Source organism: Rana temporaria, chromosome 2, assembly GCF_905171775.1.
Source record: "Rana temporaria chromosome 2, aRanTem1.1, whole genome shotgun sequence".
Taxonomy (NCBI): domain Eukaryota; kingdom Metazoa; phylum Chordata; class Amphibia; order Anura; family Ranidae; genus Rana; species Rana temporaria.
The window spans coordinates 360587873-360599987 of NC_053490.1; the positions used below are offsets into that span (position 1 = coordinate 360587873).

Genomic DNA, 12115 nt, shown 5'->3' on the forward strand with positions numbered 1-12115 from the left:
GAGAGCACGTAGTATAACGTCCTCTCTTCTAGCCGCCACTAGGGGGCACGTGCGCGCCGCCGGAGGCGCGCGCGTGGCCCCCGCTCCCGTGCGTGTGCCCGGCGGGCTCGATCGCCGCCGGGCACCCGCGATTGCTCGTTACAGAGTGGGGACCGGGAGCTGTGTGTGTAAACACACAGCTCTCGGTCCTGTCAGCAGGGGAAATGCTGATCTTCTGTTCATACAATGTATGAACAGAGGATCAGTGTTTCCCCTAGTGAGTCCACCCCCCCCCCCCCCACAGTAAGATAACACCCAGGGACATACTTAACCCCTTCCCCGCCCCCTAGTGTTAACCCCTTCACTGCCAGTGGCATTTTTATAGTAATCCAATGCATTTTTATAGCACTGATCGCTATAAAAATGGCAATGGTCCCAAAAATGTGTCAAAAGTGTCCGAAGTGTCCGCCATAATGTCGCAATACCGAAAAAAATCGCTGATCGGCGCCATTACTAGTAAAAAAATATATTAATAAAAATGCCATAAAAATACCCCCTATTTAGTAAACGCTATAACTTTTGCGCAAACCAATCAATAAACGCTTATTGCGATTTTTTTTTTAACGAAAAATAGGTAGAAGAATACGTATCGGCCTAAACTGAGGAACAAAAATGTTTTTTTATATATTTTTGGGGGATATTTATTACAGCAAAAAGTAAAAAATATTCATTTCTTTTCAAAATTGTCGTTCTATTTTTGTTTATAGCGCAAAAAATAAAAACCGCAGAGGTGATCAAATACCACAAAAAGAAAGCTCTATTTGTGGGAAAAAAAGGATGCCAATTTTGTTTGGGAGCCACGTCGCACGACCACGCAATTGTCAGTTAAAGTGGCGAGGTCCCGAATCGCAAAAAGTACTCTGGTCTTTGGGCAGCAATATGGTCCGGGGGGTAAGTGGTTAATAGAATGTAATCAAATACAATAGAATATGACCTGGCTTCGTCTATCTTCTATCTATCTTCCATTTTCTGAAATTCGAAATTCATATAGAATGAACTCAAATTCGAATAGAAAAATATTAGAAGAGTAGAATAATTATATATATATATATATATATATATATATATATAAAATATATATATATATATATATATATATATATATATATATATATATATATATATATATTATTATTCTACTCTTCTAATATTTTTCTATTCAAATTTGAGTTCATTCTATATGAATTTCGAATTTCAGAAGATGGTTATATATATAAATGTAGGTACCACGTGGGTAGGTACCGGAGCATGATGGGACTATTCAAATTTGAGTTCATTCTATATGAATTTCGAATTTCAGAAGATGGTTATATATATAAATGTAGGTACCACGTGGGTAGGTACCGGAGCATGATGGGACTGTGACATCATAAGAGAGGTCTATATAAATCGGTTGCGAACCATGCACCCGGCATAACAGAAGAAGAGAAGAAGGCAGAAGACGTCACAGAAGAGCGGGCTAGCGGCGGCCAGCCCTGAAGGAGAAGACACCGGAGAGCGAGCGGGAGAAGAACCGGGGAGCGCGGAGACAACAGCGGAGAGCAGAGAAGATGGAAGAAGACCCCCCCCCCGCCGGAGAGCGGAGAAGACCCCCCCCCCGGAGAGCGGAGAAGACCCTCGGAGAGCGGAGAAGACCCCCGTAGAGCGGAAGAGAACCAGACGGCGGTGAAGACCGACACCCCCTCGCTGAAGAAGATGGGCCCCCCCTTGTAAAAGAGCTAAAGAAGAGAAGGGGGGCCCCCAGAGCTGACTAATAAATTACTTTAAAAACCCTGTGTCGTGTGTTTATTTTCTTTTACACTTTGCCTCCAGGTGAATGGGTAGGGGTACGATGTACCCCATATTCATTCACCTAGGGTGGGGGGCCGGTATCTGGGGGCTCCTTTTTAAAGGAGGCTCCCAGATTCCGATAAGCCCCCCGCCCGCATACCCTGACAACCAATGGACAGGGTTGTCGGGAAGAGGCCCTGTCCTTATCAACATGGGGACAGGGTGCTCTGGGGTAAGGGGGGGGCTGCAGTGTGCCCCCCTGCCCCAGAGCACCCAAACCCCCATGTTAAGGGCATGCGGCCTGGTACGGCTCAGGAGGGGGGGACGCTCGCTCGTCCCCACTCCTTTCCCGACCGGCCGGGCAGCGTGCTTTGGATACGGGTCTGGTATGGATTGTGGGGGGACCCCCACGCAGGTTTTTCGGCATAGGGGGGGGTCTCCTTACAACACATACCAGACCTAAGGGCCTGGTATGCCCCTGGGGGGGACCCATGCCGGTTATTTATTTAAAATTTGGCGTAGAGTTCCCTCTCAGGATTCATACCAAACGCCGCAGCTAGAATTGGCGGGAATCCAAGTCGGATCCCCGTCGCTTCTATGACGGCTTTGTCTCCATCCCGGCAAGCCAGCTCGGCACTGGCTCCCGCGATGGGGCTCGTAGGTGGTCAATCTCGCCGAGAAAGGGAGCGAGATTGACACAATATCGCAGTCACCTACTGTACGGCTGACAATAATAGAACACCGGCTGTATCTCCATTGAATGCCTTTATAGGCAGGAGATCAGGTGCAGTGCATTGCACTGATTTCAAACAGGGTGCCGTGTTCCACGCACTTTCCCGCTGGAACGCAGGGTGGTGCCGGGCGATGACGTCATTGCACGAGCGCCGTATGCGTTCCAGCATGGAATGCATTACAGCGTTAAAATCGCCTGTGTATAGCAAGGGAACAGGCGCGCGGACCGCCTGTTACATTCGGCTGTGAAGCGGTGATCGTTTTTTTATTTTATTTTTTTCAGGTGAGATGTGGGGTCTTATTGACCTCATATCTCACTGTAAAGAGGTCATGTCATGCTTATTCCTATTACAAGGCATGTTTACATTCCTTGTAATAGGAATAAAATTGATCACATTTTTTTTAAAGTGTCAAAGTAAAAAATTTAAAGTAAAATTAACAATACATTTTTTTTTTTTTTAAAGTGCCCCTGTCCCCGGTAGCTCGCACGCAGAAGCAAATCCCGTCCACATATGAAAATGGTGTTCAGACCACACATGTGCCATTCCATTCCATTCCATTCCATTCCATTCCACGTGCGTGTGCAATTTTGAAGGGTGACATGTTAGGTATCTATTTACTCGGCGTAACATCATCTTTCAAATTATGCAAAGAAATTGGCCTAACTTTAATGTTTTGTTATTTTTTAATTCATGAAACTGTTTTTTTTTTTACAAAAAAAGGCGTTTGAAAAATTATTGCGCAAATACTGTGCAAGATAAAAAGTTGCAACGACCGCCATTTTATTCCCTAGGGTGTCTGCTAAAAACACACACATATATAGATATAGATATAGATATATATATATATATATATATATATATATATATATATATATTAGGGCCCGAATTCACAAAGCACTTGCGCCGACGTATCTCCAGATACGCCGCGTAAGTGCAAATATGCGCCGTCGTATCTATGCGCCGGACCCACAAACTAAGATACGCCTAAAAACAGGCTTTATCCCACCGACATAACTTGCCTACGCCGGCGTAGAGTGGGCGCATATTTACGCTGGACGCATTTGGCGCTCCCATTGATTTTCTATTCAAATATGAAAATGAGGGAGATACGGCGATTCACGAACGTACATGCACCCGACGCAGGCTACGCGATGTGTGCGTAAGTTATACATCCGGTGTTTAGTTAAGCCCCATAAAGGAGGTGTAACCCAGCAGCAGACATGCAAAGGTCTGCACCAGGGAACACAAGCCAACGTATTTTACGTTGGACGTGAATATGGCTGGGCGTAGGTTACGTTCACGCCGTAGGCAGTGATCCGGCGTATTTTAGGCAGTTGTTCCGACGTGGTTGTGAGCATGCGCACGGGGCTGCGTCCACGTCACGACGCATGCGCAGTTCGTTAAGCGTACTTCTCTGGCTCTCAAACCATCATTTGCATTGGGTCACGCCTCATTTGCATGGGGCAAGCCCACTTCCACCTACGCCGGCCTGCGCCATCGAAACCTACGCCACGCCGACGCAGCATTGGGAGCACTGGCTTCCTGAATACCATGCTTGTCTCTCTGCGCTGCATCGGCGTAGCGTACATTGGTTTGAGCTACGGTGGCGTAATGTGCGCCCGCTCTCTGTGAATCCAGGCCATAGTGTTTGGGGGTTCTGAGTAATTTTCTAGCAAATAAAATATCATTTTTGCATGTAGGAGAGTAGTGCCAGAATAGGCCTGGTAAGGAAGTGGTTAACGTGGATTGAAACCCGATTCATGGAATTTGATTTGGGTACATATATCTGCAGTGTTTTGTTATGTCTCTTCAAAGCTGTTTTGTGTTGGGGAGGATGCTATAAATTAGCAGAGCCCTGAACGATTAAAAAAAACAGAGCTGCAAGGGGGTGTATGCCTTTCCTCCAATCAGCTATGTGATCAGTTTTTAATAGGAAAGCAGAGGAACTGGCAGAAACACCAGGTATTTCACACAGGAACTGGCAGAAACACCAGGTATTTCACACAGAGGAAGCAACCAAAACCAAAAAATGTTATATGTTGCAGCTCACCAATCATCAGATGTGGTGCCTGCATTAGATTTCTTTTCTTTTTTTGAATAGACTTTTTTTTCCCCCTCTATTGTCACCTGGTGATTTGACCAGTAACACACCTTCTGTATTAGAGTGCCCCCAATCTAGATGATGGAGCACAGAAATGCCTTTGGACAGTAGCATTGTCAGTCTGGGAGGGAGGGAGAGAGGGTAGTGTTAAATGCACTAGCAGATTTAAATACACTAGCACAACTGAAGCCAAACTCCAGCTCAGTTTATAAGTAGCTACAGCAACAGTTTTCTTCCTTTTGGGATAAAGGTTTCACATAAATAAAAGCTGATTAGTTGTAAGAACCCCTGTCGGTGGCAAATGGTTTGTCTAAACCAGGCGTAGGCAACCTTAAAGAGGTGGAGATCTACCTGAACAATATGGAATAAGTCAAAGATTACTGGGCACAGTGTCTGCTGGTGTTGCCTCCTTACGGCTGATTTAAACCTCTAACAGACGTACTACTGTGTCTCAACTGCATTTACACAGCTGTGGCAGTGAGACATTTCCCGATCTGTGCAGCTGTGGACCAGGAAATGTCTCACTGCCTGTGATTAGCCGTGTGCAATGTTGGCTTTCTGGTGGGCCCATCTCTACTCCTCACCACCTGTCAAACACACTAGGATCACTTTTTAGGTGAGCAACAGTGCCTACAGCACTTGTTAAAGAGCCCTTAGTTGCATTCGACAGCAGCTTACATGTGTTTGTTCACATATAAAATTGGTGCCTGCTTTTACCCCTTGTTTGCTGTATTCACTAGGTTGCAAGGCACTTGCAGAGTGGCCTAATTTACTTAAATGGGTCCTGCATGGCATGGCAGGCAGGGCCGATCTTAGGCAGGGTGCACAGGGTGCATTGCACCCAGGTGCCTGCAGAGGTGGGGGCGCAGAACATCCAACAGACTCTCTAACAGAAGTCCTCTCTGTGTCCATCACAGAGGCCCCCCTCCAGCTCCCAATAAAGTACTCTGCTTCTCTGTCTGTATTTTGTTTTTTGTTAAGAGATCATGTAAGGATCCCAGGTTAATGAAGACTTTGTGGTTGAGTCATTGCCATAGAAACATTTGTAAAGGGGAGGAGTTGGTAAAATGACGACGCCCATGTGGGGGCGCCAGAAATATTTCTGCACCCAGGCGCCTGTGACCCTAGGATCGGCCCTGATGGCAGGTGCTACATCCACCAACCATGACAGGGCATATAACTCCTGCTGCAGCTGCAACATGTGTACACCCCTGGCCACTGCAGCTAAATGGACTGCGGTCGGGATGGGGTGATAAAAACGCATCTTAACTATGGGTTTTTACTAGGGTTGTCCCGATACCACTTTTTTGAGACTGAGTACTGTACAAGTACCGATATCAATTACCGATACTTATTTTTAAATGTCATGTGACAGCGGCAGTATTTTTTTTTTTTTTACAGTGATTTCTTTTTTTGGGGGGGGGGGGGGGGTGGATTGTCAGTGTTTTTTTTTATTTTATTTTTTTATTTATTTTATTATTTCTTGCATTTTTTTTATTTTTTATTTTAATCAGCCCTGTTGGGGGTCTTTGTTGAGATATCAGGGTTCTTAACAGACCTCTGACATCTCCCCTTTAAGACAGAGAAAGGGACTAAGGACACCCAGTCCCTTTCTCTGCAGCCTCAGCTAAAATGAATGGAGAGAAGCTACTCTTCATTCATAAACTGAAGCATCGTAAACACAGGTTACGATGTTTCAGTTATATCAATGGACAGAGTCAGTGATCACGGACTCTTTTCATTCGGAAAAGGTAGGAGCCGCTCTCCATCCTGACAAATTGAGGGAGAAGGCAGCACGGAGGGGGGAGAAGGCAGCACGGAGGGGGGAGAAGGCAGCACGGTGGGGGGGAGACAACACGGAGCAGGGGGGGAGAAGATGGCACGGAGGGGGGAGAAGACCGCACGGAGGGGGGAGACAAAATGGAGCACGGAGGGGGGAGAAGACAGCACGGAGGGGGGGAGAAGGCAGCATGGAGGGGGGAGAAGACAGCACAGAGGGGGGGGAAGACAACACATAGCACGGAGGGGGGGAGAATACGGCACGGAGGGGGGGGAATACGGCACGGAGGGGTGGGGGAATACGGCACGGAGGGGTGGGGAAGACGGCACGGGGGGGGGGAGAAGACGGCACGGAGGGGGGGGAGAAGATGGCACGGAGGGGGGGGGAATCAGCACAGAGGGAGGGGGGAAGACAGCACGGGGGGGAGACAGCACGGAGGGGGGAAGACGGCATGGAGGACAGCACGGAGGGGAACAGTCAGCGGTGATCGGTGCGGATTTGGGGGGAGTTACAAGCACCAATCACCGCTGTATAACTTTACCAAAACGGCTGAAAAGGGGGCAGATTAGTGCTTGCAACATCCCTGCCACACCGATCAACCTGACTGCCCAGGTATCAGGTGAAGCATCAGAGCATTTCCCCCGAGTACAAGTATTCAGGGAAATGCTCGGTATCGGTACTGATACCGATACTAGTATCAGTATCGGGACATCCCTAGTTTTTACCACCTAAACAGTAAATGAACCCTTACTGTCCTGAGCCCCCTATAAGGCTGATATCACACTGATGTGCCGTGGTTTAACTGCACTGCGAGCACAGTGCAGTGCATTTGCAACTTTCCTGGGTTACCTGTGCTTTGCCATAGACTTATATCCTGCAGGAGTGGTACACTTACTGAAACCACACTTAAACTCCTGCATTCAGAAAGTCCACAAAACCCACAGAATATAATAGAAGTCTATGGCTAAATGCAGCATAACCGCATGATATCATAAAACTTTTATTTAGGGCAAGTGGTTAAATTTCTGTTGGACTCTGGTTTGTAAGTGTTGAACACAGGTCCTAATGGGAGGTGTTGTCACTTTCAATAAGTTTCTAGCAGGCTTAAGCATTTCAGTAGGAAATCTCAAAGGGTGGGCTCAGGCGTGTTCACACCTCAACGTCCCTGCACCCAGCGGGAAGCTGACACTGCGCAGCGCTAATCACAGGCAGTTCCCGGTCTGTGGCTGCACAGATCCGGAAATGTCTCACTGCCTATGATTAGCACTGCCCAGTGTCTGCTTCCTAGCAGGTATGGGCACATGGAGTTGCGAACACGCCTGAGCCCATCCTTAGAAATCACACAATATATTGCAGCTACTTTCACTCAGCTAATTGTAACACTTGTTGCTTTTCAGGTATCTGTATTGGGAATACTGACAGCCGCCATTTTGTCAACTTGACTAACAGCATCTATCGTTTTAGCCCTTTTCAGTTGAAACCTGAAGATTTGGGAAGGTAGGAGGCCAATATGTACTAAAATAAATATTTTCAATATGACCTGTGTTTGTATTTTTGTTCCATCATTTATTGAAGGACACAGCATTTTAGTTTCAACTACAGTGATTATACTGTAGGAGGACTAGACACCAAGCAAAATGAAATAAAGTCAGCTACATCTAATGGCTATATTCTTGTATCTGCTATGAAACACAGTTGAGCTTGGTATCCTGAGGTAGCAATATGTCACTATCCAATTCTGCTGGATCAAGACTTCTTGAGTTGGAATTCTTTTATTCAAACAGCTGTTGACATTTTATGCCAGATCCATACCTAGACGGTGCTTGCACTGCATGAGGCAGTCTGCATAGTACACAATACGGTTTGTTCACCACAACAGCTGTCTTCGGGTTACAAAATCACCAAATCTCTGTTTCCAGGCTGGCTCAAAAGGCTTACCCCTTGTTTTCTTGGTGCTTCCTGAGGTTGAGAACATTGGACTGTGAGTGCACGTGGGCTGTGAGTGCCTGTGTACTGTCTTGTTGAGAACCTGTGTATTAGTGTCAGGAGTAGACAGAGTATAACCCCCAATCCCCATAAAATTTGTGGGTACGATGCTCGGCGGGTGTGGAGATGCGACTCGGTGTACATCTTGCAGCATGTATGCGTTCCTTTTTTTTATTTTAAATCTCTTTATTAATTTTCCATACAAAAAAACATACATATAAATTTCACCTTTTACAATAACATTTATCTGCTCTTTTCTTGAGACTCCAACAAATTCCACTAACATTCATTTCATCTAACACAATTACCTTATTTACATTAATTTCCCTCCCTTTCTTTAACCACTTGCTTACTGGGCACATATCCCCCCCCCCCCCCCCTCCTGCCCAGGCAAAATTTCAGCTTCCGGCACTGCAGCGCTTTAACTGACAATTGCACGGTTGTGCGACGTGGCTCCCAAACAAAATGGACGTCCTTTTTTCCGCCACAAATAGAGCTTTCTTTTTGTGGTATTTGATCAGCTCTGCAGTTTTTATTTTTGGCGTTATAAACAAAAAAAGAGCGACAATTTTGAAAAAAAAACATTATTTTTTACTTTTTGCTATAATAAATATACCAATTTATAAAAACTAATAATAATTTTCTCAGTTTAGGCCCGATACGTATTCTTCTACATATTTTTTTTTACTAGTAATGGCAGCGATCTGCAATTTTTATTGGGACTGCGACATTATGGCGGACACATCGGACATTTTTGACACATTTTTGGGACCATTCACATTTATACAGCGACCGGTGCTATAAATATGCACTAATTACTGTATAAATGTGACTGGCAGGGAAGGGGTTAACACTAGGGGGCGAGGAAGGGGTTAAATGTGTACCCTGTTAGTGTTTCTAACTGTGATCCACGTCCTTGTCTGTGTAACCGTCGAACTCGGGTGCCTGGCGGACATCGCGGCCTCCAGGCACGCGCATCGGCATCTTAGTGATGCGGCGGGAGCGCGCGCGCCCCCCAGTGGCCGGCAATTGAGAGACACCTTGTGGCCGTCTTTAGGCAATAGGCTGGATGCCTAGTGGTTAATGGTGTGTTTAGCCTCCCCTTATACCCTGTTTATTCTGAAGCTGTCATAGGGTTTTCTATCCAGCTTGCCCATACTCTCTCGAATACCTCCCCATGTCCTCTATTGCAGTTTTTCTCCCTATATAATGGCAAATTATTATTTACTAGATTTTTCCAATGATACCGAGGGGGCTTCTACCTTTTCTTCCAATTAAAGACTATCGTCTTTCTAGCGTAAAATAATAGTAGGCCCACCTGTGTTCTCCTTCCCGTCAGAACAATCTTCTTCCCTACCAGTCCTAATAGGCAGATCTCCGCCTCCTGTTCCAAGGCTATTGATGTTACTGTAGCAATTATTCTCAGGACTTCCCTCCAAAAATGTTGGCAGAGAGCAGTTTAGTGGTTCTATGTTAATGGCGCATTCTAGCACCAAGTTTTTACTAAAATAATCACATGGTACAAAGGGGTATCATCTTTCTGGTGTTCCTAGGGCTGCATGATGCCAACATAACATTCCTCAAAATACATAGTCCTCCTAAAGCTAGCCATTAATGAATAACTAATTAATGAAACAATGTTTAGCAACAGTTCTAGTTGTACTGCTAACATAACTATTTTCTTTGCCCTCTTCTAGGATTCATGGACTGAATGAGAGGATTTCAGTGGAAAACCTTAAAAAAGTTGTCCAGTTTTATTATCAGCTGATTCAAAATGCAGACTCTGATAAAGTTCCCACAGCTGATCAAGACAATCATGAGCTATAGAAAAGTATGAAGAGTGATCAAGAAGAATCAATAATTCCCTTCCTTATTGTTTTCCTTAACCACTTAAAACACGGACCAATATGCAGGTAAAGGACCTGGCCCCTTTTTGCGATTCGGCACTGCGTCGCTTTAACTGACAATTGCGCAGTCCTGCGACGTAGCTCCCAAACAAAATTGGCATCCTTTACCTTTCACACAAATAGAGCTTTCTTTTGGTGGTATTTGATCACCTCTGCGGTTTTTATTTTTTGCGCTATAAACAAATATAGAGTGACAATTTAAAAAAAAAATCTATATTTTTTACTTTTTGCTATAATAAATATCCCCAAAAAATATATAAAAAAATAGTTTTTATTTTGTCAGTTTAGGGCGATACGTATTCTTCTACATATTTTTGATAAAAAATCGCAATTAGCGTTTATTGATTGGTTTGCGCAAAATTTATAGCATTTACAAAATAGGGGATAGTTTTATGGCATTTTTATTACATTTTTTTTTTTACTACTAATGGCGGTGATCAGCGATTTTTTTTTTCGTGACTGCGACATTAGGGAGGACACATCGGACACATTTTTGGGATCATTGTCATTTTCACAGTGAAAAGTGCTATGAAAATGCACTGATTACGGTGAAAATGACACTGGCAGTGAAGGGGTTAACCAGGAGGGGGCGCTGTAGGGGTTAAGTGTTTACTAAGGGAGTGTTCTTACTGTGGGGGGCGTGGCTGTGCGTGTGATGTCACTGATCGTCGTTCCCTAACACAGGGAACAGACGATCACTGATAGCCACACTAGGAAGAACGGGAAAGGTTTGTTTACACTCACCTCTCCCCGTTCCGGGCGCGGTCACGGAGGACAGGAGCGGGTCGCAAGCGCGGCGACTCGCTCGTGACCCATGGCTGGGCATTCTTAACCACTTAAGGACCGCCTCCTGCACATATACGTCGGCAGAATGGCACGGCTGGGCACATGTACGTACAGGTACGTCCTGTACTAGTACCCAGCCGTGGGTCACGGGCACGCGCCCGCAAACCCGGTCCGAAGCACCGGGACCCGCGGACCCGATCGCCGCTGAAGTCCCGCGATCGGTCCCCAGAGCTGAAGAACGGGGAGAGCCGTGTGTAAACATGGCTTCCCCGTTCCTCACTGTGGCGGCAGCATCGATCGTGTCATCCCTTTTATAGGGGGACACAATCGATGACGTCACACCTACAGCCACACCCCCCTACAGTTGTAAACACACTTCAGGGAACACATAAACCCATCAGCGCCCCCTAGTGGTTAACTCCCAAACTGCAACTGTCATTTTCACAATAAACAATGCATTTTAAATGCATTTTTTACTGTGAAAATGACAATGGTCCCAAAAATGTGTCCGAAGTGTCCGCCATAATGTCGCAGTCACGAAAAAAATCGCTGATCGCTGCCATTAGTAGTAAAAAAGTAATAAAAATGCAATAAAACTATCCCCTATTTTGTAAACGCTATAAATTTTGCGCAAACCAACCGATAAACGCTTATTGCGGTTTTTTTTTACCAAAAATAGGTAGAATAATATGTATCGGCCTAAACTGAGAAAAAATCAATTGTTTATAGATTTTTGGGGGATATTTATTATAGCAAAAAGTAAAAAATATTGCATTTTTTTTCAAAATTGTCGCTCCATTTTGTGTGGATTGATTATACCTTACATGATTTCAACTGAAGTCAGTATTTTTGTAAACTGAAGTTTTACTGCATCCGACTACTGAAAATTTCAAATGAAAGCTTTGCATAACAAAAAAATTGAATATTCTAAAACTAATTTTGTGAATTAAAAATTAAAACAAAATTTGGGACTGTTTCTGTTTGTTCAGTTTTCATGTAACCGGTGCAACAT

The 12115-nt window shown here is 45.0% G+C and overlaps 1 protein-coding gene across 1 annotated transcript in view; it reads left to right on the top strand.

Annotated features, from left to right (window-relative positions):
- PM20D1 (peptidase M20 domain containing 1) overlaps positions 1–10362 on the top strand; it is a 359154-nt gene extending 348792 nt beyond the window's left edge. Inside the window, 2 exon segments of the mRNA XM_040337628.1 lie at positions 7822–7921; positions 10108–10362. Of these exon segments, the coding sequence (XP_040193562.1) occupies positions 7822–7921; positions 10108–10237 (230 nt within the window). The 3' untranslated portion in view covers positions 10238–10362.
- Positions 10363–12115: the final 1753 nt, after the last annotated feature.